Source organism: Chelonoidis abingdonii, chromosome 11 (assembly GCF_003597395.2).
Source record: "Chelonoidis abingdonii isolate Lonesome George chromosome 11, CheloAbing_2.0, whole genome shotgun sequence".
In the NCBI taxonomy this organism is placed as follows: domain Eukaryota; kingdom Metazoa; phylum Chordata; order Testudines; family Testudinidae; genus Chelonoidis; species Chelonoidis abingdonii.
The window spans coordinates 41,529,832-41,556,791 of NC_133779.1; the positions used below are offsets into that span (position 1 = coordinate 41,529,832).

Below are 26,960 nucleotides of genomic sequence, written 5' to 3' on the forward strand. Positions count from 1 at the left end.
ATCTCCCCGCCCAATAGGGTCTACGCTGAAGTGCTGCTGTAGCATTCTAAGTGGAGAGACCCTCTGTTTCCCTCTCAGCTGTGTCTAGCTGGGAAGGGAGCATTTGGGTGAAGGATACTGTAGAGCAGTGGTTCTCAACCTTTCCAGACAACTGTATCCCTTTCAGGAGTCTGATCTCTCTTACATAGCCCAAGTTTTGCCTCCACTTAAAAACTACTTGCTTACAAAATCAGCCATAAAACTACAAATGTCATAGCACCCTGTTACTGACAGCTTGCTGACTTCTCATTCCCTCTGTATGAATTTTGGTTAGTACTGAGGTTGCTAGTGCTTTGTAGCCTGTTGTAAAACTAGGCAAAGAGCTTGATAAGTTGATGCACCCCCTGAAAGACCTCTGTGTACCCCTGCTGGAGAACCACTGCTGGTGAGGATAAAGCTGTCCTGTAGGTGACAGTGGGCCCTAGGGATAAATTGCAGAATCTGGACCAACTCATCAAAAATGAGGGGGTTTGGGGGTTCCCTGTTGAAAAAGGGGCCTGATTCCCACCTCTGTGAGAGTAAAATATTCAGGAAAGCTTTCCCCTGGCACTGCATTTCCTCCCCTCCCCCAGTTAAAAAGAGGGGGGAGAAAAGGAGACCCCTGCCCCAGCTTTCTCTAAGCAGCTGGGCAGGTCCATTTTGGTCCCTGGGGGCTGGGGAATTTCCCCCTTAACTTGCGATAAAAAGGCGGCTGGGGCTCTGTGCTGCCCTTGCGGGGGCCTGGACTAGCCTCTCCCCGTCTCCAGGCGCGCAGAGCCTGAGTTTTGGCTCCCGTGAGGGTCGCACCAGGCGGCGCATCCCCTGCTCCAGCGCGCACTGCTGCCCCCTATCTTCAGCCGCCTCCGGGAGCCTGCGCGTTGCGGGCAGCAGCTACCAACCTCTGGCTGCCGAGCGGGCTGCAGTGCGAGCGCTCGCCGCTGCCGGAGCGATGGGCCGGGGGCGATCGCGCAGCCTGTGACCTGGGGGCCGGGATGCCGCGGCCCGAGCCCATGCCCGGCTACGGGCAGCTGCTGCAGCGCTGCTACCGGAGCCTGGCGGGGGCGGTGCGGAGCTGCACGGACTGCGGCTGGGAGCTCTCCCGGCGGACCTGGGCCGAGAACGCGTCCCTCGCCTGGAGCGAGACCCTCCTCTGCCTGCTGTGCGCCATCGGCTGGACCTGGCTGCGCAGGGCCGCCTCCGGCAGCCTCTTTCGGGTGGGTGCCGGCGCGGGGGGGCTGCATTGCATGGGACGGCTGCATGGAGGGGTGGGGGAGAGGGGCTGCATGGCAGGGGGCAGCGGAGGAGGCTGCACGACGGAGGGGAGGGAGGCTGCACTAGGGTGACCAGACAGCAAGTGTGAAAAATCGGGACACGAGTGGGGGGTAATAGGAGGCTACATAAGAAAAAGACCCCAAATCGGGACATCTGGTCACCCTAGGCTGCACTGCGGGGGGGCGGGGCAGCGATGGGGGGTATATTGCATGGGCGTAGGGGAGGGGGAAAGAGGAGGCTGCATTGTACGGTGCGGGGGGCTGGTCCGGGGGAGTTGAGGTTGGGGAGGGCTACATTGCAAGCAGGACCTGTGTGTTGTATCTTGCTGCTACTTAACTCCCCCGCCCCCCAAGGCACGTCTGGGGTGAAGTAATGAGATTTATGTCTTGCAAAGGGGTGGGGGCGGGCTGACTGCGGGGCCTGGCTCGGGGCTGGCTGCAGGGCCTGGCTGGGGCGGGCGGGGGGCAGCGAGCTGTGCTCCTGCAGGCTGTTGAATGGCTTTCCACCTCCTCCCTTGGGCACAAGGCTTGGTAGCTGCCCTAGTTCAGAGTGCTGGGCTGGCTAGAATGAGATGATCGAGTGGCTGCCTGCGAAGGGAGAGGGCGGCTGGATGCCCTGGCAGAAGGGTCGCTCTGTGTTGATTGCACTGAACAAATGTCATGAGATGAAAGCTGCCCCTTCTCCCCAAGGTGTGTGTCCTGGCCTGGGGGAGCGGCCCCTGGGTGCCTGGTGTATGGCAGAGGCTTTTTGACCCTACCCTTGATGGGACTTTCAAGGCAAAAGAGATGGAAGATGCTGTGTCCTGGGTCATGTGACAATCCGGAGCCGTCAGAGGCACAAACCAAACCCTTTCCTCAGCGCCGATGGTGACAAGACAGTTTCCAGGGGCTGGGGGGAGTTTGGGAGGGAGTTGGTTCTCCCTGGAGACGACTCAGACACATTCTGCTTCAGCGTGGGTTGGCTCCCCGTGGAGAACTTGCCGTCTCCAGAGGCGATTTGCTGTGGGGTGACACAGACTGCAGGGAGCAGCACTTTATTAGTAACCATGATCCACCCTCAGCCTAGTAGCTGCTCTGGGCTCCCATCCCCACACCTCGGTGGCACAGGGGGCCTCCCTGATGGGAAGCTCTGCCTGAGCCAGTCACTCGTGTCATTGCTTCCTCCATATTGAGTCACAGAGCTAAGCTTGCATGGTGCCAAGAACTAGCGCAAGACCTGAAGCACTCCAAACGGGTTAGGTAGGCCTTGTGCTGCCTTTCTGTCACTCTTCTCCCTCCAGCCCCGTTTGCCCGGAGCCAGAGTTGCCAGTTTTGGTTGGACGTATCCCTGGAGGTTTTATCACTTGACATAATCTTTAATGAAAGATTCATCTTTTAATTCCTGGGGGCTCCAGGACAATCCTGGAAGGTTGGCAACCCTACACGCAACACCTGGATCTCTCTGGATACCCCAGTGAGTAGGGGACTGCCTGGGAGTCAGGACTCCTGGAGTTTAATCCCAGCACTGTCACACAGTGTGATCTTGAGCAAGTCACTGAGCAACTGTTGTCGTGCCTCAGTTTCCCCTCTGCAAACTGAGTGCCCCTTCTCCTTTGTAAAGTGCTTTGAGATCTGAGGTGAAAAGCGCAGTAGGAGTGCTGTGCGTTGCAGCTTAGCTGGTGCTCCATGAGTAATTGGCAGCTCGTGCTGACATCCCTTGGTCACGCTTCTTGTACCCAAAGCATGAGAAGGGATGAGCAGAGAGCCAGTTCTCATGGCTACATTGGGATCGTGCTTCTTTGCCTTGAAATACTGCCACGGAGTTTGAGGTGGGGCCGAGATGGCAAACAGTGCTGTCGGGGGGTCAATTTCCCACCAGTGGGCAGGAGGGGGAGGAAACGGCTTTATAAAAACATCCCATGCCTGGGCGTGATTCACGTGCCGGAGCTTTAAAGGGGAAATTGGAGAGGCTGGCTCCCAGAAGAGCTTTGCCATTTCTAATGAGAATTGAGCTGCGTCTTGTGGCATATATCTGATCTGGAGGCTGTTCAGAGGAGGGGTCATTCAACAGCAGGTGAGCAGAGGCTTTCACCTCCTCTGTCACCCTCGGGACTCTTCCATCTGCTACGTGCCGTTGGGAGCAAACTCCTTCTATGCCAGAGACAGTCACTGCCCAGTGTAGAACCCAAGGGCAGTTGTTCCTCTTTGCCGCTTGTGTTCAGTTCCTATATCTCTGGCAATTAATCCTTTAACGTTCTCTCAGAGACTGAAAGGCTCATCCTTGTGAAATCAATTAATTCTGTGTCCCCCAAGAATGCTGCCTTACTGAGCATTAGTCATTATATGTCATAGATCTCGGCACTTGGCCTGTAGCTGCTACGCACCTAAAGAGGAAGTCACGTTCTTAGCAGGAGGACAAAGATTGTGGCTTAAAATGCACCTTCATTTAGCTCTATCTGTGGCCAGATATCTCTGAAAACAGCTGCATAAAGAAACACACCTCTTCCTGTGACATGTGGATCCTACTCATGCATCATCTGGAGTGCCCATTGTTTTCACTGGGTGTTTAGAGTGTGCAAGGAGTGCAGATTATATCTAGGTTCCCAATGTCTTTAGAGGCCGCCAGGAACAAAGCATTTATTCATAGGCCATGCCCTGGCTCCATAGGATATCACAGAGATTGACTGGGAGAGAAGTACAGTGGGTGGAGGGCTGGAAGGGGGAGGGACAGCGAGTGGGCTGTGGAGGATGGGGACTAGCATGGACTTTACCTGTTGCAATTGTCAGATTTGTAGCTGTGTTGTACATGTGGCTTTTCCAAAGTGATCCTTGAAACCAAGATAATTATTTTGCCCGTTGGCCTCTTGCTATTCAAACTGCAATATCCATATAGGAAGGCCGGATCATTTCTGCGCAGGGAAGAAGTGAATTCAGTTAGCTGAGCTCTGGTACCGGCACGTCAGTCCAATCTAATATCCTTCTTTGCCAGGGTATCAAGCCCGTGGCTAGGGAAGAAGCCGTAGAGGTGATCTGTCCCAACTTTAGTAAGGCTTTTGATACCATCTCACATGACCTTCTCATGAGCAAACTAGGAAAACAGACAAACTTGTTATAAGGTGCATGCACAACTGTTTGGAAAACTGTACTCCGAGAGTAGTTATCTATGGCTAAAAATCAAACTGGAAGGGCCTATCAAGTGGGATCCCATAGGGATCTGTCCTGGATCTGGTTCTGTTCAGTGTCTTCATAAATGATTTGGATAACGGCACAGAGAGCACACTTACACGTTTGTGGATGATGGCAAGATGTGAAGGGCTGCAAGGACTGGATTAGAATTAGAAATGATCTGGACAGCTGGAGAAATGGTCTGAAATAGAATGAAATTCAATAAGGACAAATGCAAGGTACTACGCTTAGGAAGGAGTAATCGGTTTCACAAATACAAAATTGGAAATAACTTTCTAAAGAGGAGTACGGCAGAAAAGGATCTGGGAATTATAGTGGATCACAAGCCAAATATGAGTCAACAATGTAATATTGTTTCAAAAAGCAAACATCGTTCTGAGATGTATTACCAGGAATGTTGTAAGCAAGACACAAGAAGTAATTCTTCTGTTCTACTCAGCATTGATAAGGCCTCAATGCGAGTATTGTGTCCAGTTCTGGACACCAAGCTTCAGGAACGACATGGACAAATTAGAGAAAGCCCAGAGGAGAGCAACAAAAATGATTAAAGGGCTAGAAAGATTAAAAAAATTGGGTTTGTTCAGTCTGGAGAAGGGAAGATTGAGGGGGGCTATGGTAACAGTCTGCAAGTATGTAAAAAGTTGTTATCAAGAGGAAGGTGATAAATTGTTCTCGATATCCTCTGAGGACAGGACAAGAAGCAATGGTCTTAAATTGCAGCAAGGGAGGTTTAGGTTGGACATTAGGAAAAGCTTCCTAACTGTTAGGGTGGTTAAACACTGGAACAAATGAGCTCTGGAGGTTGTGGAATCTCCATCATTAGGTAACCCCTGTCAGGGACGGTCTAGATAACACTTGGTCCTGCCTCAGACCTCTCGAGCGCCCTTCTAGCCCGACGTTCCTATGACTGATCGGTTCGGGAGGGGTCGGCCTGCGGGGCGCCCATGAGAAAGCAGGAGAGGAAATGTATTTCTTGTCTGGTGTGGGGTTTCTGTAGCCGCTTGCCTCTTCTCTAGGAAATGGAAGGAATCTTTGTCCTCTCTTAGTGGCAGTGGCAGGGCCTGGCTGCTGAGTGTTCAAACCTGAGAGTCTCCTGGATGTGTCTGACCACAAGCAGGGCTTGTGAGATGGCCAGGCCAGACCTCCTCTCTGCCCCCTCTCCCATACAGTCTTTTGGTGTCCCTCGCTCAGCTGGTCTGTGGAAGGCAGCTGTCCCTGGTGAGGAGCAAGCACTCCTGAGGGAGCAGCTGCTGCCAAGGAGCTGGAGGAGTTGAGCAAAGCATCAGCCTGTGCTGCACTGAGTGACAATTTAATAGCCCAATAGCAGTTTGGGAAGACAAGGATAGTGGAAGATGAGTGTCCCTATACCTTACCCGTTAACCTGTGTGGAGAATTGTGACAGTGAACGGAATGTACCTGTGTCTGTCAGGGGTATTGACTTGCCTATGGAGGAAGCTACCTCGGTCTCCAAGCAGTTGTCTGTGACCAGCCCTGTGTGCTGGGACAAGAGAAATGAGATCCCAAGCTGTGTGTCTGGTGAAGGGAAGCCAGGGCTGTGTCCGTCATGGGGTTCTCTGTACCCAGCACAGGACAAGGGCACTTGACACAGTGCCTGATAGCCCATCAGGCCTGTACTAGCTGCTGCTCTTTCAAGCAGGCCCAGAGGTTGTGCACTGAAGTTGCATGAATGGAACCGAGGGCAGAACTGGGCACGATCCAGGTCAAGGGAGGGAGGACAGCCTAGATGGACACTGAGCTCACACCAATAAACTCTTTTCTGGCTGCTTTTGGCAGATACTGTTGGCTTTGTGGCCAGTCATGCACCGAGTGCGGGTACCAGGGTGATGTAGAAAGAAGGAGCCCTCGAGTGTTTTTTTTTTTTTAAATGAAAAAACCCGCCACTGGTGATGGTGGAAAACTAGCTGCTGTGCTCCAAAATCCCAGGAACAGCCTATGAGAGAACTGGTCCAGGCTAAAAGTAGTAGGTATCTGGGGCACCGTTACCAGAGAAGGAGTATGAAAATCCCAGTCTGGAGAGAAAGTTTGAAGATGAGATTGAGAGACTCTCACATTCTGGTGCTAGGACCAGTGCAGAACCTAGATCAGTGGTTCTCAAACTTTTGTGCTGGTGACCCCTTTCACACAGCAAGCCTCTGAGTGCAACCCCCCCTTATCAATTAAAAACACTTTTTTATATATTTAACACCATTATAAATGCTGGAGGCAAAACAGGGTTTGGGGTGGAGGGTGACAGCTCACTACTCCCCTGTAATAACCTCATGACCCCCTGAGGGGTCCCAACCCCCAGTCTGAGAACCCCTGACCTAGATAGACCCGTGGAAAGGGTGGACCCTCACGCTATCCTTCTGTTCCCACTCTCTTTCCGGGGGCACGGAGCTGCCATCTCTCAGATGAGAGAGAAAACCTAGGTTCCAACCACTTAGGGCTATTAAAGGCCCTGTGGTATTTTTCACAAGAATGAGAAGTGTTGACCCCTGGGTGCTGGCCAAAATCCCACATGAATACCTGACCCTGCCTCGCCCACTGCAGCTTGTGAAGTTTGTCAGATATTCTCCGTTGCCTGTCCTAAATTGCTGCCTGACATTTCTCTGCAGCTGCTACTCACCTTCCACCTCATGGCCAGACACAGCTGGTTGATCCCTGGGTGGTTCTCAATTTGCAGAGTGCTGCAACGTGAAAATCTCCTTTGGTGTCGTGAATGGATGCTGGCCACCTAGGCTGGGGTGCAGCATTTGCTTCTTCACGCTCCCCACTCTGCTGGCTTTTCTAGTGAAGTGTTTTGTGCCTTGAAGAGCTAGATTCTCCCCAGGACCCAAAACATTCACCGGAGTGAGTTCCCAGCCCTGCTTTCCTCCTGGCTCGGGTGAATGCCCCAGGAGGTGGCAGGACCACTCACAGCAAACCAGCAGGCCGACCCTCCAGTAAGAATTGCGTTGGGAGCCATGAGCTGCCTGGAGTGCTTCCTTCCTGCAGTGCCAGTGAGTGTGACCTGCGCCTCGTCCCTCTCGGGGTGCAGAGAGTAGCTCTCCTGTGACCTGAGAGTGGTGCCCTCTCGCTCGTGTGCCCTAGCTGCTGTTGGCAGGCCTGTGATGCCACGAGGAGAAAGCCACAACGGGCCGTTTCTTGTGGAAGAGAATGAAGTCATTTTCCTTGGGTTCCAGGGCGGGTGCTGGGTTTCACGTGCTGTTTATCAGCGTTCAGGAGCTGAGCCGCGCTGCTCAGGAGGCTAATCAGCCCCCACAGGGCTCAAAAGGCAGCTATGCCTGGGCTACCGAGGGTGCCCACTCCAAAGGCTGGTCCTACTGGGTGCAGATGCTCGAGTGAAGAGGAAATGGCTTTTAATGATTTATGCCAACTGTCATGATATTTCTCACTGCATTTTCCAAAGCCTTCGCAGCACCCTGAGGGGGCAGGTGAATGGTATCCCTGTTTTCCAGGTGGGGAAACTGAGGCACAGAGCAGCTTAGTGACTTGCCTAAGCCCATAGATAGGGTTGGTGTCGAGCAGGAGGACAGTGTTGGGGGTCCCCAGGCCTGTGCTCAGACCACACCCCTCCCTAGATGGTTAGTGATAGCCTTAGATAGCGGGCGGCTGGTTCTACAGGCATTATCCTTGGTTCTGCAGGCTTTGGGGACCCTTTTCTCTGGGTAAAGGGGGGTGCAGTCGTGTTTCATTTTCATTCCACTGAGTCCGGGTGACCTGCACCAGATGAGTAAAGAGGAAACCATTCCAGTGTCCTGCAGAATTCCAACCGTGGTCCTGCGGCTTGTTCCCCACAATCCTACGAGAGAGGATCCCAGGGGCAGTGGAGCTTGGGAGGTGCCCAGGCAGGGGCATTGTAGCTTGGGATTGAGGGGCAGCAGTGGGGAGGCCCAGGCCTGAAAGCAATGAGGGGGCTGTGATATTGCTGTGTGTGGGAGCCAAAGCCCTGGCTTTCAATGGAAACCTGTTACTCTGGTTACTGATCAGTATCTCCTACCGTGGGCAAAGCAAAATCCATCGCAAGCTGGATGGGGACCTCTTTGGGCACGGCTGGGACTCCAGTGATTCTCCTTCATTAGCAAGCCTCGATTCATAACCCATCGCTGCACACGGGGCTGGGGGGACTTGCGGACTGCCTCTTTCTACGTTTCTTCCATGGTGGATTTGAAGGGATACGGTCAAATTCCATCTTTCTAGCACTGGAGATGTCCCGATTCTATAGGGACAGTCCTGATTTTTGGGTCTTTTTCTTATATAGGCTCCTATTATGCCCCCGACCCCCATCCCGATTTTTCACACTAGCTGTCTGGTCACCCTAAGTCTTGATCAGTTTCATGTTTCTGTTTGTTTTCATTTTCTGGTTCCCGGGGTTGTTGGGTTGTCTGGGCCTGGTACTGCGCAGAGTATGGAGTAAGGTGTGTTCCTGGAGCCAGGAGCCTGCACCGGGGGGGAAATGCTGGAGAAGACTGTTTAGACCCACCCGGCCCGGCTCTGGTTTCCATTTGGAGGGGGAGCAATGGAGAGGTTCCCAAGCCATAATCTTGCATCCAGCTTCACCACAGCACTGGCCCTTTAAATGCAGCCACATTACATCACTCACCAGAACCTGGGGCTCTTTCAGCCAGAGCCAGCAATGCATTGTTCCTGCTGCAGCACTGGTTGCTCCTAGCAACATGGGCATCGCTCTGTCATTGCTGTGGCAACAGCAGCTGGCTGATGGCAAAGAGGGTACCCCTCACCCCCGCATGCGCCCCACCTCAGAATGAAGAGGAGAAGTAATTGGTGCCCGCCTGGCATGGCAGTGGGAGCAGGGCTCCTGCTTAATCATTCATGGGATGGCTGTCTGCATGCAGGACCTGCTGATGCACATCTGCATGGGTGGCCTCAGCGTGCTGGTCTGGGCAGTGGGCTGCCCCAGTGACCAGCTCCCCAGGGTGTATTATTCAGAAGCAGTAATTTTCCCCTCCTCCTGGCCTCCTCCAGCCCTTCTGTCTAGGCTCTCCCCGTTCTGCTGTCTCCCACCCTCATTCTGCTCCTCGTCGCATCCCCAAAGCCAGCAACTGCCTGCGATTTCCCAGAGGGCTCTGTCGAGAGGGGAGAGACAGCATGGACAGGTCTCGGTCTGGGGTGCTCAGTTCGGGGTCAGAGTTAGCCATGCAAAAAGCATGGGAGTCTTCACTGGAAAGAAGAGGGAGAGGAACAGCGTCTGTAGGGCTTGCTCCTGCTCAGGAGGGTGGATTTCCGAATTGGCTGTAGGTAGCGATTCCACCCTCCCCTCCCTGATATGGCGACATCCTCTTCCTGCTGAGATCTCAGAGCCGGTTCTCTCTCTGCCTGCTTACTTGGCTCCACAGTGTCTGAACGCCTCAGCCTTTGATGGGTTTGTCTGCAGTCCCCCTGGGAGGTAGGACAGTGCCACTGTCCGCTTGTACTGATAGGGGAAACTGAGGCAAGGAGAGACAAGGTCATGCCGTCTCCTGAACCACTGCCAGGATGATCAGTGGGCCAGCCAGGTTCTCTGCCCAGGAGTCCCTGCTCCATTAGCACATGAGGCCTGCTCGAGAGCTGAGCTGTCTCCAAATGGGGCTTATTCAAGCTCCTCTCTGGGCTGCATTTTATAGAGCCACAAATAATTCCTGACTTCCAGGGGCCTGTGCATTCTTCATCCTCCCTTAGTGCAGCCCCTCCCCCTGTCGCAGTGTGGGGCTTTGAATGGGGCAGCCCTGCCCTGCCCCACAGGCAGGATCTGGGGGTAGGCAGTGGCTGATGGAGGGGCAGACAGCATGGCTGGGGGGTGCGGGATCTTGCCAGTTTCAGGGCATTCTCTGGACTTGGGTGCTGCAAAGCTGGTGCTTCCCCCCTGGAAGCAACTGATGCTGTGAACTCATCAGCCATCCGTAGCCAGGCAGGATGGGGCCACCTTTGGAACGGAGCCTTTTGCATGAATCTCGCTTCCCCGTCATGCACAGAGGCGCTATGGCTGGGCCAGCCACCTCCACCGAACAGCTGGGGTCTTAATATAGCCTTCAAGGAGCCAATGGGAGCCAAGCAGCCGGCTCTGGAAATTGCTGATCCGGGGAAGGGTTTGGTTACTTTTCAGGCATTTTATTTTCCTCTGGAGCTCATCCGATGTTTCTCCGGCACACTCAGCACAGCATGGGGCCTTGGTGATTATCCACGTGTCGGGGAGTAACCGAGCCAGACGCCCACTAGCTGTCCACTCCCCCAGCACTCACTGCCCCAGACAGGCCTTTGCTCCCACGTCTTGCAGGAGTGACGCTGTCTGCGACTGTGGGATTTTCCATTTGGCCCCAAGCCCCTCTCAGATGTGAAGGTTCTTTTGGGGGGAGGGGGGCACATGCTGGCAGAAGCCCATTCACAGGGCACTCAGGTCACGTTACAGCCTCACCCCGGGGGTTTCTTAGTGCAGACAGGACTCTGGATTTATTCATTTTGAATTCCCTCCCTGGTTGCAGAAGACTGGCTGGGGCCAGCCCTGCTCCTCTGGGAGTGACCCTGATGGGCTTGTGGAGACCACGTGCCTTTGGCGTTTGCTTTCTCCACTGCTCAGTGTTGACAGCAGCTGCCGCTGTGGCCGAGTGTGAGCCGGATGGAAACCTGAGCTTGCTTTTCTCTCGCTCTGGCTGTCTGCCAGGGCTCCTCTTCCACCTCCCTCACCCTCCTGGAGCAGTGGAAGAAGTCTGAAAAGTTTGGGCGGGTTAAGTCAAGTTCTGGTCCCTGTTCTCACTCCCTTCTGATGGATAGCAGGGGTGGGAAGATTCTTTACAAATGTTCTTCCCGCCTGTTTTCTCCCGAAGTCTGGTTTGGTGGGAAGGCCTCCTGGTGGTGTCACACCATCACTGCAGCTGCAGGGGGCATGAATATTGCACAAAGACGTCCTTTCGCCCACATGTTCATTAGGCATCTGAGTTAAGGACGCCACAGTGTTTGAGGCAGTCTAGCTGAAATTCCTGTCTCCAGTCCGCAGTTGTGTCCCTCTCCTGTGAGCTGTTAGTGTCACTGGTTCCGGCTGTGCACAGGGGGAACCCCAAACTGAGCTCAGCGGCACAGGGCATCTCAGTGCGAGTCTGGATCTGTCCTGAGGCCGGTATTCAGGGCGGATGAGGCCCAGCCAAGGAGCTGCCCTCAAGGACTTTTTGCTGAGTTATAAACATGTGGCAGCCCAGCCCCTTGTGCCCTGGGCGTGGGGACCTCTGGAGCCAGGTCTGTGTGTGCAGAGGGCTGCGGGGAGCTGCCGTGAATCTCCTGGAGCTGCATCCTTGTTATGAGGCACCATCTGGAGGTGCTGCTGTCCCGCTCCCTGAGCCCTGCACCATGTCCCCTCTCTCCCGGCAGCCGTTCGGGGAGCGGTGTAACCTGCAGCCAAAGGATGCTGCCAAGATGCCCGAGAGCGCCTGGAAGCTGCTGTTCTACACACTGTCCTGGTCATATGGTGCCTACCTGCTCTTCTTCACCGAGTACCCCTTCTTCCACGACCCACCCTCCGTCTTCTACGGTACGTCAGCGCCACGGAGAAGAAGCTCAGATGCTAATGCCCAGAAGGCAGGGATGGTGTCCCCAGTCTCCGTTTGCCAGCAGCTGGGAATGGGTGACGGGATGGATCACTTGATGATTCCCTGTCCTGTTCATTCCCTCTGGGCGCCTGGCATTGGCCACTGTCGGAAGACAGGATGCTGGGCTGGATGGACCCTTGGTCTGACCCAGCCTGGCCGTTCTTGTGTTCTCAAGGGATCAGCGTCTTCAAGGGGCAAACAAAGAGGCCGATGTTAAGGGGGAATCCGTAGCTTAAGCTCCCCAAACCACCTTCCTTGTGCTGCCAATGACGTGTGAGCTCAGGAACTGTCCCTGAGTGGGTGGGGCCTGCTCCCCTGGGCAGTGCTCCGGCTGGCGCTCTGAGCATGCTGGGCTGGCTGTGGGGGGAGTTGTCCATGCAGGGCTCATGCAGGGATCTCCGTGCTGCTCCTAGGTTGGGAGAAGGGTATGGATGTACCCACCGACATTGGCATCGCCTACTTGCTGCAGGGCAGCTTCTACGGGCATTCCATCTATGCCACCGTGTACATGGACGCCTGGCGCAGGGACTCTGTGGTCATGCTCATCCACCATGTGGTGACACTGACGCTTATTGTTTTCTCCTACGCGTTCAGGTGAGTCCCTCCCCGGCCCGGCCATCCACATCCCACTGCCCTCTGCACAGGGCATGTTTGGAGCTGGGGGGGCCCAGCACTGGGCAGCCACTGGGAAATGCAGCAGCTGTTCCACACCCAGTTATGGCTCGCCCTGCCTCTGGGCTCCATCAGAGGGACTCGAAGCTTGTCCCTTTCTCTGAGCTGCCCCACAGTGCTCCAGTTGGCCCCATGATGACCCCCATCCCCGCTCTAATATGGTCCACCCAGTGCCAGGCCATCCAGCACTCTGTCTGCACCGCATGGAGCCTGCAGCTCCGATACAGCCTGGCCTGGGCATAGAGCCCACCGCCTCCCCCCAGCTGATGAGCACAGTCCTGCTCACAAACGCATCCATGGCCCCTTCTACCCGCAGGTTCCACAACGTGGGGATTCTCGTCCTCTTCCTGCACGACATCAGCGACGTGCAGCTGGAGTTCACCAAGCTCAACGTCTACTTCAAACACCGGGGCGGGATCTATCACCGGCTCAATGACGTCATCTCCAACCTCGGCTGCCTCACCTTCAGCATCAGCTGGTGAGCTCCAGCCCCTGCCCCACTCCACCCCCCCGTCCCCCACCACGCCACCAGGCCCCAGTGGTTCATCTGGGGGACACGGCCATGCTGTGGGCTGCGGGGTCACCCCTGCTGCCTGCTGGGCTGGGAATCCTGCCTTTGTGGGATCCCGGTGGGTGGCCACGGAGATGCTGATGGCGTCAGGCACACAGAGCATGGCCACACCCGGGCAGGCGGAAGGAGGAGCTGGGCCCAGGCCCCTTCACAGACCAGCTGTGGCAGTGAGAGCGGCTCAGATTCAAGGAGGGGAAAGGAGGGAGACATAGTCATGCTCCTGTCACAGCCCCTCTTGGGCCAAGTCAGGGGCAGGGCCACACCCAGACAGCATGAAAACCTTGGTTGAAATCCAGGGACCAGCTCCTGGCTTAAGTACTTCACCACAGCACCTCCTCCCCGGCCTCTTTCTCCCCCTGTCCCCTGGCACGGCCGTGTGGGGGCAGAAGGGATAGGACCCACTGGACTTAGAGCCAAGGAGTGGGGGGCAGATGTGCCATTGATGGGCTTGTAGCAGCAGTTTGCAGATCTTCCCTCTGTCCCAGGACAGTCTCTCTACTGTCATCCCGGAACGCTTGGGCTCAGCGTAACCCCCCTTAGCAGCCACCTGTGCGGTCTGGCCACAGCGACCGGTGACTTCCTGAAAATCCAGCTCTCCTGCTGTAGACAGTCAGGCATGAGGGAAGGGGCTAGACCAGGTTGCCAGGCAATGCTGGGAGGTGGGTGATGCTCAGCCCTGGGCCCTCTCTGGGGGGCTCCCCTCAATGCCACTCAACCCACCCCCCACCCTCTGTGTCCGTCCTGGCAGGTTCTGGTTCCGCCTCTACTGGTTCCCCCTCAAAGTGCTTTACGCCACCTGCCACAGCAGCCTGCAGTCTGTGCCCGACGTCCCCTTTTACTTCTTCTTCAACGCCCTGCTCCTCGCTCTCACCCTCCTGAACCTCTACTGGTTCCTGGTGAGTCGGGGCGGCTCGGCCCCACGGCCCTGAGACACGGCTGGGGAGCGTGTGGGGAAGGGGGCGGCTCAGCCCCATGGCCCTGGACACGGCTGGGGGGTCCGTGTAGGGGAGGGGCGGGACGGACACACAAGGTGATGCTACCCCCTCACCGCCCCGCCCCCCAGCCTCCTCCCTGCTGATGGAGGGAGAGTGGGCGCCAACAGCAGAAAGGGGCCCAGCCCCGGGGCATTTCTTGGGGCTCCAGGATGGATGGGAACTGTGGAGAGAGAGGCTGTCAGTGCGGGGGAGGGGGGCAGCCATCTCCCAAAGGGGTCGCATCAGCCAGGCGTCCCCAGAGCCCGCAAGGCAGAGCTGGGGCTGGCAGGGGGAGAATCAGTCCTGGGCAGGCGGCTGTGCTGCTCCGTCCAGTCCTTACTGCGTGGCTGCTGCCTGCTTCCCTCCAACCTCCCTATGGACTGAGGGTCCCACAGCTCATCCCAGCTGCTGGGGAATTGGGGACGTCCTGGGGTGGAATCCCCCTGCGCAGCTGCAGCTGGTGCAGTCAGGTGGCCTCTAGGCTGGATCCTGCCTTCACTAAACTCTGAGCTGCCCCCCACTCGCCGGGACTGGCAGGTGTCACGACTAAGGCTATGGTTTTGTCATGGACAGGTCCCGGGCAGGAAGCCATGACCTGACAAAATGCAGGGGAAGGAGGGTCCAGCTCACTGCATGCAGCGGCAGGGACCTGCAGCCCCTGCACCCCTGCCAATGGCTGGGAGGGCCCCTTGACCCCTAGGCTGGGATCTGCGGGGTTCCCCACTGGTGGGGGCTGGGATCTGTGGGGCTCCAATGTCACAGAGGTCTCTGGGAGTTACAGATTCTGTGACTTCTGCAGGTGCCGTGACCTGCCGGTAGCCTTAGTCATGACCATGGCCAGGAGGGTCCCAGGCCTTGTGAGGGTGGGGCAGGGCAGTGCAGTGGGGAAGGGGTGTGGAGTCCAGAGGAATAGAAGTCTCCTGCCCTTGTGCTGGGCAAATAGATTTGGGGGTGGGGCTGCAGCAGGGGCATGATGGGTAATTTGTACTCGGGGAGCTCTTCAACCCAGCTTGCTTTGTTTGGAGCTGCGCCCCCCGCACGCCTGTTATCTTGTGTGTGTATGGGGGAGGGTCCATTGATCTTGGCCCCAGTCTCAGCGGTGGATCTCCAGCACGGGGGTGGGAGGGGTCTTTCTGGGCTCCCTTCATCTGCTGCTGGAATCTCCTTACATGCCCCCCAGGATCCCACTCCCCTCTTGGGGCGAGGCAGCCCTGCTGCTCCCACGCCGCGCCAGGCCCCCAGCTCCCAGCCTGGCGTGCGCCTTCCAGAAGCCCAGCAGCCAAGGGAGTTGCTGCTCTCAGACCAGCCTCCCTGGACTAGCGGGACGGCCCCCAGGACAGGTGTTAGCCCTAGTTAGTAGAAAGAGTGTGTTTGGCTGGGGGGGCTGAGCAGGCACCGTGGCCGGCAGAGTCATTCCCTGGTTCCTCTCCCCGCAGTACATCGTCCTGTTTGTGGCCAAGGTGCTGACGGGGCAGATGCAGGAGGTGAACGACGTGCGTGAATACGACGTGGAGGAGAGCAAGAAAACCACAGGGCCCCGGAAAGCGGGCGAACTCCAGCTCCCCAAGTCCTGGAAAGAAGGGTGAGCAAGGGGCAGGTCCAGCCCCCCAGTGGGGAGAGGGGGCAGGGATACAGCCGTAAAGGAGGCTGGGAATGCTGCAGGTGGGTGAGGGAAATGTTCGCTATGGATAACGCCGCCCCCCATGTCCCAGAGCCCTGGGAACAACAGGGCCTGTAAGAGAAGACAGGGGGTCAGTGGCGGGGCCGCAGAGGCGGGAGTCTGTGCCAGGTGAGAGCACAGGGACTGGATCCCTGGCTGCAGGCTATAAACTGGTTGCTGGTGGGGTCAGGAAGGAATCATCCATCTGCCTATCTGTCTGTCTGTCCATCCCTCTGTCCCGTTCCATATACCTCTCCATCCCTGCTGCCTGGCCCTGCTGCATTATCAGGGGGTTCCCCTTGTACCTGGCATTGGGGAATGGGCTGAGAGTCTCATCCAGTCTGGCAGGAGATGGCCCGTGATGGCCTGATGTGCTGACACCCACCTGGGTCACGCTCAAACCCGCTGCATGCGCCCATCACATGGGATCGAGGCCAGGTCTACGGGGGATGGAGGGACGTGTGGGTCTGAGCTGAGGGGTGACCCTGGAGAGGGGCAAGTGATGGCCAATGGGAGGGGCTGGTCCAAATACGGATCGTCATTTTCTGCCGTGGTCTCTTTCACAGGAACCACCTGAAGAATGGGCTGATAAAAGACAAACGGTTATAATGGAGCCGCTGGGCAACCTCTGGGGACTGATCCATGGCCCTCCACGAACCGAGCGAAGGAGAGAGCCCACGGAGAAGGAGTGCAAGACCCCAACCCTACCCTCCCCCAAAACCCTGCCTGGAGCTGGGGAGCAGCTGGCAGCCAACAGAAACAGTCCACTCGGCTCAGCTCGGGCCAGGCTTCACTTGATCCTGACATGGCTTCTGGAGCCTGTTTGCACTGGGCACCCTGCAGGCTGTTGGACGGGTCGGCTGATATGGGGGTGGGGGCGGGATTTCCTAGCAGGGTCCAGGTCAGATATGAAACTTGCTTTCGGTTACGTGGGATCCCCTGTGCCAACCCCACCCCTTCGCAATCCTCCCTCTGTGATTTCCCCAGACCTGGCAAGTTGTGGGATCCCAGGCAGCTCTTGTCTCTGGAGCGCTGGCTGACGCCGTGGAGCTGGTGAGGGGCTCGACAGGGAGGCAAACGCCTCTGCCCCTTCGGCACCAGTGTCCCAAGCGTGGGGTCCCAGAGCCAGCTCCCTGTAGCTTGCAAACAGGGAATAGTGACATACCATTAGGGAGAAGTGTTGTGCTGCTATGTGCCCTGCTGGCCAGTAGGGGTCAGTGTAGTACAGGGAGCTGCTGTAAATGATCCAGGGGTTACTCCACAGAGCAACCCAGGCCCCTGCCTGGAACCCCCTGGGCCAGAGCCTAGAGGATTCTCCCCGCAGCCTCCTGAGGCTGATCTGACGGGCTTGCCCCCCTGCCCTCAGTACCACTGCGCCTTTAGGCCCTTAGCAGGCCAGTGCCTGGATCAGAGAGAGAAGGGACAGTGGCTCCCTCTAGGGCTCCTGCCTTGATGAATCCCCTGGCCTGAGAAACCGGCTCTGGCTTAAAGGACTCACTAAAGTCCCGAGTGACTCGGTTTGAGTTCTGAGCTTTGCATTTCCTGCAGGCTGGGCTGGGCTGAGCCGCAGCTGTTTCCGCTCAGTGGGAAAGAAACCCTGTGGAGGTTTGTGCCCATCCCTCCCCCCTGGATCTGGACTCATCCCATCTCCCATCGCAATACTCCTGCAGTGTCGGCTGATGCTTGCTGCCTGCTCCTCTCCGAGGGCCCTAACTCCAAGCCAGGGGGACAATAGGCCACTGAAGGGAATTGCAGCCAGCCTGCAGAGGGTTAATCCAAACGGGCAGGGGGTGAAGGGCTGGTTGTTGTTTCTGGTCCTTGCTTAGATGCAGACCCCAGATAGTGCTGCATAAGCCACAAAGAGACTCCCTGGAAAATATCAGCGCCTGAGAGGTAATGTGAAAACATGAGCCAGGTTGTTAGAAATCCCCCAGTTCTGGCTGGTCCCCCCAGCCAGCTGAACTAGCGAGGACAGGAAATTAAACAGCCCACCCACTGGCTGCTTTTGTTCCCTGACTTTCGAAGTGGTTTTGCATGGGGTTCCCTGGGGAAAAAAAAATCCTACAGGGCCTGATCCTGCTCTCATAACTTGTGGTGTAAATCAGCAGTGACTCCACAGATGGTGGCTAACCCACAGGCATGGTGCATTTGGTAATTTGGAGTTTAATGGTGGCTTGTGCTTTAAAACCAGCTGGTTGCTCTAATGTCAGTTAGCAGCTGCAACTGTGCTAGCAGCAAGGTGAGGCAGGGTTGAATACTGACGAGTGGCTGACCCAACTGCTGGAGCAGGCCTGGGCAACATGAGGCGAGTGCTGCAGGGTTCTCTGGCAGGTTTCCTAGGGATTAGTGTCCTGCTCTGGACAGATGGGTTGAAGAGTCAGGACAGAGGCAGCTGCAACAGGACCACTTGGGTGCTGTTTAACTGGCCTGATGCCCTTCGGGATTGATGGGCCAAGTCACCCTGGCCCGGTGCTGTGTGTTGTCAGTTACACCTGTGCAAAAGTGGCTGCTGGCTCAGAACTCGCCCCTTCTGCTGCCAGCGTGCCCACTTCGCAGGGGGTGAGTGACAACCTGAGGGACTGGGCAGGGCAAGGCCAGGATGGGATGTTGAGTCTGCAGCCCACTTAAATGTTTAGTCGGTTTAAACAACAGACTCCACTAATGCAGGTGTGGCAGCTGGATGGTTTATTTTCCTTTTATAATTTAATTCCCCTGCTCCACTGATTGGCTTCCAATGCACAGGAGGCTACTTCCCAGGGTGCTGCAGGCCAGGGCTGGCACAGGATGAGCAGGTTTTATGATAGGTACCTGATACGTCTTTTGCTCTGCAGGGAACCACTTGACAAGGTTGTTGTGGAAGTTAACAGCCCATCAGGCTGGATGGCAGGGCGTCAGACAGTCAGGAGGTGGCCGTTGAGGGGGAGAGGATGTGGGCCCCTGATCACTGCAGAATTGTGGATCTCAAGGGAGGACACTTCACACGTCTCCTTCCCCAGGGCACCAGGCCAACACCTGGACAGGCTGGGTGCCTTGCAGTTGCGGGAGGAGGATGGCCCCATTCCTGGCTCCAGGGAGGGTTTGCTGGTGGGCCCTGCAAAAAGGAGCTGGGATGGGGGCTGTGTGTGCTGATGCCCAGGAAGGGCCAGGCTGGAAGCCCCCGGTGCAACCCGCCTGTCCATGGCACAGCTTTGGCCAGGGCCGGAGCTACCATTTAGGCAGCTTAGGCAATTGCCTAGGGCACCAGGATTATTCGGGGGGCAGCATTTTGCCAGGAGGGCGGCAGGCGGCTCCAGTGGAGCTGCCGCAGTCATACCTGCGGACGGTTGGCTGCTCGCGCGGCTCCAGTGGACCGGCCGCAGGCATGGCTGCGGCAGCTCCACCGGAGCCACGGACCAAAGGACCCTCTGCAGGAATGACTGTGACAGCTCCACCGGAGCCGCGGGATCAGCGTGGGGGGCAGCGAAATGGCCGTGTGCCTAGGGCATGACAAACCCTAGCGCTGGTCCTGGCTTTGGCCTAGCCAGGGTCTGAGCATGGCTCCTGTGAGCACCTGGCCAATTCGTTCCCAGGCAGCCCCTCCCGCTCTCTGGCCACCTGCCCTGTGCAGTGGGCACAGTGCCCCCATCCCATCCGGTTCACAGGCAGGGTCCCTGGGCATGAGCCACTCTGTCTTCTCAGCGCATGGCACACAAGGCCCTGGGCCACTCGGTGGGCTCCGGCCAGCACAGGGCCTTGAGGTGGCTTCACGGGGCTGCAGCCTGAGCTGCAAAAACCATCCATCCCCGCCGCAGCCTAGGGGCAGCCCCGTCCCACACTTAGCCCCTCTCCCCGGGGTGCCCGGGCAGCTCTGCCCGCTGCAGGGCAGCACATCTGCATGGCCCGGCCGGGCGGGGGTGCAGCCAAGGGAAGGTGGTGCCAGGCAGCGCCCTCCCCCCCCCGGAGTTTAGCAGCAGCTGGAGGCTGCACCAGGCAAAGCCACCGCCCCCGTGACGCCAAAGGGTTAATGGGTCGTTCCCCCTCCCTGCCCAGTCCGCGCTGCTAATTGCGCCCTCGCCAGATCAAAGGCGCCACTTGCGCAGCCAACACCCGCCTGGCTGCTCCGGGCTCCGGCGCTGCGCTTTGTCGGCCCGGCCCGGCCCGGCCCGGCCATGGGACCGGCCCCGTCCCCGGCCAGAGCCCGGCTCGCATCCAGCCTCCTCTGGGCGCTGCTGGGCGCGGCGCTGGGGGGCAGGCAGGAGACTTCGCTTGGCCAAGCCCTGGGCCTGAGCGCCAAGCCCGGCCCCCCGGTGCCCTCGCTGCTGTGGCGGATCTTCCAGCGGAGGCAGCTGCAGCCCCCCGGGGCCAGCGCGCCGGACCGCGCCTGCCGGGTGGAGGAATTGAACGTGCCTGGGAACATCATCCGCGTCTTGGCTGACCAAGGTACCGAGACCCGGGGGTCCCTCGGGGTCTGGGGCAGGGCTGGGGGCCAGCCCGTCTGGCGCGTCTCCCTGCTTCCTCAGCCCCGGCTGGGAGCCTTTGCATCAGGCCTCGTGGCGTGTGCTGGAGGGAGGCGGTGGGGTCCTGTGGTTGTAGCAAAGGGCTGGGAGGGACTGACTCGCTGGGCGAGCTCAGGCAGGTCACTGCTCTGTGCCTCAGTTTCCCCAGCCGTGCCATGGCAGATAGTCTCTCCAGGGTGAGGTGAGTTGGGATGTTTGTGAGACACGTTGGGATCCTGCAGGACAGTGCTGGGGCTGAGTGGTTATTGTACCTCCAGCCTCACCGCGGCCTCTGACATCCTGAGAGGGACTTTTTCTGTGACTGGTGCTTAGCTGAGGACACCACCAGGGCAGAAGACGCTGGGGATGTGCGTTCAGTGCCCTGTAGTGCACTTCCCCCGAGCAGAGCCCTGGCCCTGTCTGACACCCACCCTTCAGTTCTGTAATACTCCTCCTACACGGCAGGCCCTTGCTTTCCCAGAAGCATCAGCCCTGTGCATCTTTTAAAGGAGCTGGGGACAGTGGGGCTGGAGTTAGGGGTCCCTTAACTGGGTGCGATTAACGCTGCGGCTCCAGTGGCTTAGCTCAGGTTTGCATTCATGTCTTCCACTTAGGGCAGAGAATGCAGAAAAGCTTGAACTCCCAGTGCCGTGGGCCCTGGCTCACCACAAGGCCTGGCTGGTTTTCTCCTTGAGCCTGGCAGTGGCTGCAGGCCTGGCTCCCACCTCACCATTCAGTCCTTGTACCTTAGCTGGATGGGCAGCAGCTCCAGCTGATTCAGGCCTGGGCCTCTCCGGGCCATTCCCAGAGGGTGCAGCCCCACTAGACTCGCTGCTTTAGTGATCTGCTGTTTCCAGTTGCAATCAGGGTCTGAGTCCAAAGGGCCCAGCAGACTGGTCCTGCTCAAGCAGGCCCTGGTAACCGTAGCACTGAAATGAGCAGTACATTCTGCGGCCCCTGCCACGAAGGAGGCAGATATTATCCTCTCTCAGATGAGGAAGCTGAAGCACAGAAAGGTTTAGTGACTCTCCGAGAATCAAACAGCGAGTGGCAGAGAACCCAGGAGTTCTGACTCCCAGCTCTGTTCTTTAGCGACGAATTCAGACTACCCAGTCCTGAAACTTTGCAGACCTTTGCCTCTGATGCTGGCTCTGGCTTGTTTCTCTTGTCCAGTCTGCCACTTTCTCTTAGCCAAGCAGCCTTCGCCCAGCAGCAGGGACACGTCTCTGCTGTGGTGGAGCCTCCAGATGATGCCGGGCTAGTGGGAGCCTCGTGCCCCAGCAGTGACTGGCTGAGAGGGCAGCTGTATCTTTAAAATATTGAACCTTGTCCAGGCCTTGAACAGGGGCCCTGGGTGAGAGCAATGCCTGTATCATCGGGGAGGGGGCAGAGAAGCACACCCCTCAGCTCCCCGGGGTGACCTCCTCCCTCCTCGCACTGATCAGAAGGTGGGAGAGACTCTTGTCGGACTCGTTCTGTTCCTCAGGAGAGCCCTGACTGCACTGGGAGAGTTGAAGAGCAGAGCTGAGTGTGGACAGGGACAGCATGTGGCTCCAGGTGCAGGCTGAGGCAAGAGTGTAGTTGATGGTCAAGGCGGGTATTGGGGAAATGGAGTTTGCCCGCTTCTCGTCTGGGGAATTCAGGTCAGGTCAGGTCGCTACTGCTCTGAGCATCAGTGTGTGTGGGGAGGCCCTTCCTGCTCACCGAATGCCACCTCCTGTTTTCCTTCCCTCTCAGGCCACTTCATTCACAGTGGGGAGCCCAAGACTTTCCTGTGTCTGGAGAAACGTCTGTACTTTAATTTCTCTGTGTTGGAGGCGGGGGAGCAACTGACAATGGCTCAGCTGGAGATCAACTTCAGCCACAACTCCTATCACACTTCCAGTGGCGGGCAGATCTTTGAGCTGCGGCTGTACCAAGCCCTGCAGATGTCTCTGCGGGGAATGGCCTCCCACATGTACAACCACAAGCTGCTGGTGGCACAATCCTTTGCACAGCTGCACAAGTCCCTCCTCTTCAACCTGACCGAAGTGGCAAAGGGCTGGCAAACCCCCAGCAAGAACCTGGGCTTGATCCTGGAGATCTCTGTGAGCAGCAGGGACAGCGCCATGGCCTTGCCGCCCCGAAGGCTGCAGAACCTCTGTGCCAGCATCGACTCCTTCCTTGACACCTCGCTGTTGGTGGTGTCCCTCAATCAGAAGCAGTGCCAGGCCTCCAGGAAGAGGCGAAGTTCCTATTATACCCCAGTCACCCCAAGCAACCTCTGCAAGCCAAGGCGGCTTTACATCAGCTTCAATGACGTGGGCTGGGAGAACTGGATCATCGCGCCACAGGGATACATGGCCAACTACTGCCTTGGGGAATGTCCCTTCCCACTGACAGCAGAACTTAATAGCACCAACCACGCCATCCTCCAGACTATGGTGCACTCCCTTGACCCAGAAGGAACCCCCCAGCCCTGCTGCGTCCCAGTCAGGCTGTCCCCCATCTCCATCCTGTATTATGACAACCATGATAACGTGGTGCTGAGACACTATGAGGACATGGTGGTGGATGAGTGTGGCTGCAGGTAATGGAGCTCCTCATCGAGATGTGAATAGGGAATTGAATGGGTCTCTGAGGGAACGGTCAGTGCCTGGAGTAACTGGGATTTTTGATGTAATAGGTCAAAACATATTAAGTCTCCTTTGTGTGGGTGGGTAGGGACCCTCCCTTCCATCCCTTGGTGCAGTTAATGGCAGAACTACCCCTTTGACACATTGTTGAAAAATGCAGCCTCAAGGGGGGAGCTCTTGACTTCTGGCATCAAGAGGATAATGCAGTTTGGGATTCTAATGTAATGCTGATTGGCTGGAGGCATCAGACTTCCAAACTCCCTGGAGCCTTGCTGGGAACCTGGTGAAATCTAACGCCTCCTCCCTCCCCCCCATGTCCCCCAGTACTGAGCAGAGGATGTTGGCACCAGCTCCTTAGTCCCAGCACTCCTCTCCCTCTGTCTCCTTCCTCAGTTCTGACCTGGAGGCACTGGTGCGGTGCAGTACTGTATCGATCCGTATGGCTAGAGCTGGTGCCCATGGCACTAAAGAATGAGTTCTGCTGGCCCTTCAGTGCCCCGCAGGCCCTGCAGCTTAGCTTGCCCACACTTGCAGGAACAGTAGCATTGTCCACCCTTGCTCTAAGGAGCAGCACGGCTGGATTCTCAGCTTCTTGAGCTAAGTGGCATGAGCCTAGCATGGATTTTTTTCCCCCCAGAACAGGAAGACAGTTTGACTAAATTCTGCACTCTTTCCAGTGAGTGAAGAAATGACCAGGGCTTCAGTTTGATTGAGTTCTCTCCCCTCCACTGGGCTGTACTTCAACTAAAGTATCACCTCTGTCTGGTGCCTGATACCACATTGCTCTTGAAAGGGCATTACTGGTACCAGCTGTTAGATGTCAGGACAGTGGGGCATGGGGAATTGAAGTGAAGTGTTTTCAGACTGAGAGCTCCTAGCAATGTAAACATGCCTTTTTGTGGTGAAGAGGTTGCCTAAGAGGTCAGGCTCTGGCTTTTGAATAAGGCAAGAATCCTGGCTTGGGAAATTTGGCCTAAATTTGTTTTTTTTAAGGGGCCATCAATTTTGGGTGTCCACTTTGATTAAGGGGTGCTGAGCACTCACCAATCCCACTGACTCATTGCAGGGGGGTGGAGAAATTTCAAAACAACTCAAAGACAATTCATTGATTCTTTAAAAGTATTACGTTACCCATTGAGTGTGAATCCAGTCTACGGCTGGCAAACAGGCAGATGGCTGCAGAAAGCAGTAGAAAGATGAATAGACAAAAGTCTCCTTTTAAAATGTGTTTTCATCTTGATTATTGTCAGAGTTCTCTAGTAATAGGGAAAGAAAAATATTCCCCTCTTCCTAATAATTGTCTTTCATAAGTCATGTTGCACTAGATGAGCAGCCAGTGCCTAAACATCATCCTAGTGAATAAAGGTGGGGTGGGGGGAAGAGAGAGGTAAAGCAGTGGCTTGCGCAATTATTTAATGTACTAGCCTGGCACCTGTGGAGCACTGAGGACTTGGCTCAGTGAAAGTAGTTCAATAGTCTCATTTTAGCCTGATGCCAGTTGACTCCATAAGAGTTTAACACCATTTGTAGCAGGAACTAGGACTACTTAGCCCTGTCCTTACTGCACTGTTTAGACAGATTATGTATGTTAAGGCATCAGAGGTATCTCCAATGGATCTGTTGGACCAGCAGTGGCAGATCAAGTTTGCTGTATTCAAGTCAGTGGGGTGAGGACCCTCTCCCTCTTCAACACCTACAATGACAGGTACAAGATGAAAAACAGGAAAAGGGATGACTTCTAAGTACAGAATTTCACAGGGCTTCTTCATAGCAGCAGTGCTCAGCCTGAAGGCCAGAGGAGCAGAGGCAGTTGAAGTTTGAGTAGGTCTCCCCCTGCACAACCACGCGCAGAGTGCAAGCCAGCCCTGTTCTGCTAGTGCCAGGGGCTAGGTGGCTGAGGGATGGCCTGTTTTCTTCAAAGCGTGACTCATGTTAAAATGAGATTTGGGGTGGGTGGGGGGTGGTTGAAGTCTTAAAGTAGCCATGCTTGAAGCATGGGCAAAGTTGCCAGCTCATTCTTGTCTTTAAATTCATGCCACTGAGGTGCTGCGCTTGTTAAAAGTAAATCAACCACAGCTGCTCAACTGAAGCTCTGAGTCATGTGACTTGAGTAATCCCCACTTTCCTCCCCATCCAGCTGAAAACTTCTAGGGACCTGCTAAACTCTCCCCCTTGCACTGAAGTGTTTCAGTGACTGAATTTTAGACAAGTTATCACAACAGAACCCCTCCCCATCCCCCACCCTTCCCAAGGCACCAAGCACTGAACCTCCCCCTCTTCTGCTGTAGCTAAAACAATATAGCAGTTGCGAGCTACAAGCACAGGGCCCTACACTTTAGATCTGTGCATGGTGGCAACCTCTATGGGTGGATGTCAAACTGGAGCTTAAAGTGAAGTTTTGCCTTTCAGTGACAAAATACAGGACAATTATTTTAATCAGTTTTGTGGGGTTTTGTGGGGGGAGGGGAGACACGAGAAGGAGCAAGGAATCTGAATTAGACTTGAAACTGTGTTTTTAAATGTCAGTCAGATTGAAATTAGTGGAGACTTGGTTTTTTTGTATCTACCTTGTAATGTGTCTTAATAGAAAGGTTTCACTGAGTATTAACAGGAAAGACCTTTGTCCCTGTGGGGAAACAAAAAGGTTTATCCTTATTTTAATTTGCACAGACAATGTACTCTCCCTACCCTACACAATGAATGTGTTGTGCTACTGGATATACCCAAATCTTTGTTGAACAGGAGCAAGTAAGGCTGAGTACTTTAAGGCTACCATAGTTCCACAGTGACCTGCTGTTATGCACTAACATTTTCAGGTACCCTCTGCATTATAAAGGAATTAGATGCTAGTCAGATTAGTGACTATGGTTTATAAGATCAATTACTCAAGTTTATAAAATATTAAACTCCAGTGGCTAGCCCCATCTTAAAGAAGTCAGTCAATTTCTTCTGAAAAAAACTAGAAAGTAACAGTGAGAAGCTCAAAAATCTGATCTGCTAATGTTTTTCCTTTTTAAATATTTACCCTTACCTCTTAATGTGGAGTTTAATTCCTGGAATTAAACAAACTTGAATTTCTATGAAAGAAGAGGGATTTTAGTTTGTTATACTGAGTGTTTTGAAAAATTAATCCACAGCAGATCCAGGAACTCAAAGCTCAGTTCATTTAGGTCACATTTGTGAGGGAGGCGTTTGCTTTCCATCTAAATCTCCACTTGCATTTATCAAAGCACAAAGATGACTGATTAATGGGCTCTGTCCTATCCACTGGGCAGTCCAAACAATTCAGAGGATTCTCTCACTAGCAGGGAAAGACAGCTATAACTATGGGAAATACTTTGTGGACCAGAATGGACACATGAAACAGCTACTTTAGTGATCACAGCCCCTGTGAAGTGATGTCAGTGCACTAACGTGAAACGTGCTCACAGCATCAGCAGCCTGCTATACTAAGCTGAGCTTGTGCTTCAGTCAGAAAGCAGTGTGACAAAGTTTACTGTATTTGTACCTTAAATAATGCTCCTTTCAAATGCTTGACTGCTGTACCAAATGCAGTTGGTGGCGTGAATAGTTTAGATTGATAGGCCCAGTCTTAAGTCAGCATGTGTGAGCTGAATTTTTTATTAAAAGGACTTACTCAATTACTATGTTGTCTTAGATTTACCACGAGAGCCATGATCAGAGTAACTCGAAGGGGGGCAGATGAAAGCCTTAAAAGGGTCTTGCCATTACTTCCAAGGGGTTTTATGCAAGGAAGTCTTTATTCCCTGCCTGGAAGAAGTAAGCTCTTGCCATCAATATTAAAAAAAGATCAAGTTTTTCTAACATCCTTTCATAAAAAGGGGAACTGACTACTGCCATATAACCTCTGTGTAACACCAATGCATGGGCCCAGACTGCCTCAGTGGGTTTCCAAACATTCCCACAGCATGCACATGCCTGGACAAGACCCAAAGGAGGGG

At 55.4% G+C, this 26,960-nt stretch overlaps 2 protein-coding genes across 2 annotated transcripts; both read left to right on the top strand.

Annotated features, from left to right (window-relative positions):
• Window positions 1-994: 994 nt before the first annotated feature.
• CERS1 (ceramide synthase 1) lies at window positions 995-17,906 on the top strand. The gene is made up of 7 exons (XM_032782793.2): window positions 995-1,232; window positions 11,814-11,973; window positions 12,445-12,625; window positions 13,020-13,181; window positions 14,023-14,170; window positions 15,685-15,830; window positions 16,475-17,906. The coding sequence occupies exons 1-7, from the start codon at window positions 1,011-1,013 to the stop codon at window positions 16,515-16,517; spliced, it is 1,062 nt and encodes a 353-aa protein (XP_032638684.1). The 5' UTR covers window positions 995-1,010; the 3' UTR covers window positions 16,518-17,906.
• Window positions 17,907-20,056: 2,150 nt separating this feature from the next.
• GDF1 (growth differentiation factor 1) lies at window positions 20,057-22,982 on the top strand. Its single transcript, XM_032782794.2, has 2 exons — window positions 20,057-20,327; window positions 22,121-22,982. The coding sequence occupies exons 1-2, from the start codon at window positions 20,057-20,059 to the stop codon at window positions 22,954-22,956; spliced, it is 1,107 nt and encodes a 368-aa protein (XP_032638685.1). The 3' UTR covers window positions 22,957-22,982.
• Window positions 22,983-26,960: the final 3,978 nt, after the last annotated feature.

Excerpts from the sequence above, each read along its gene's own strand:
- CERS1 (XM_032782793.2), top strand. The coding sequence starts at position 1,011 with ATGCCGCGGCCCGAGCCCATGCCCGGCTACGGGCAGCTGCTGCAGCGC. Across the intron at positions 12,626-13,019 it reads GTTTTCTCCTACGCGTTCAG|GTTCCACAACGTGGGGATTC; the intron begins GTGAGTCCCTCC and ends TTCTACCCGCAG. Across the intron at positions 15,831-16,474 it reads CCCAAGTCCTGGAAAGAAGG|GAACCACCTGAAGAATGGGC; the intron begins GTGAGCAAGGGG and ends TCTCTTTCACAG.
- GDF1 (XM_032782794.2), top strand. The coding sequence starts at position 20,057 with ATGGGACCGGCCCCGTCCCCGGCCAGAGCCCGGCTCGCATCCAGCCTC. Across the intron at positions 20,328-22,120 it reads CCGCGTCTTGGCTGACCAAG|GCCACTTCATTCACAGTGGG; the intron begins GTACCGAGACCC and ends CTTCCCTCTCAG.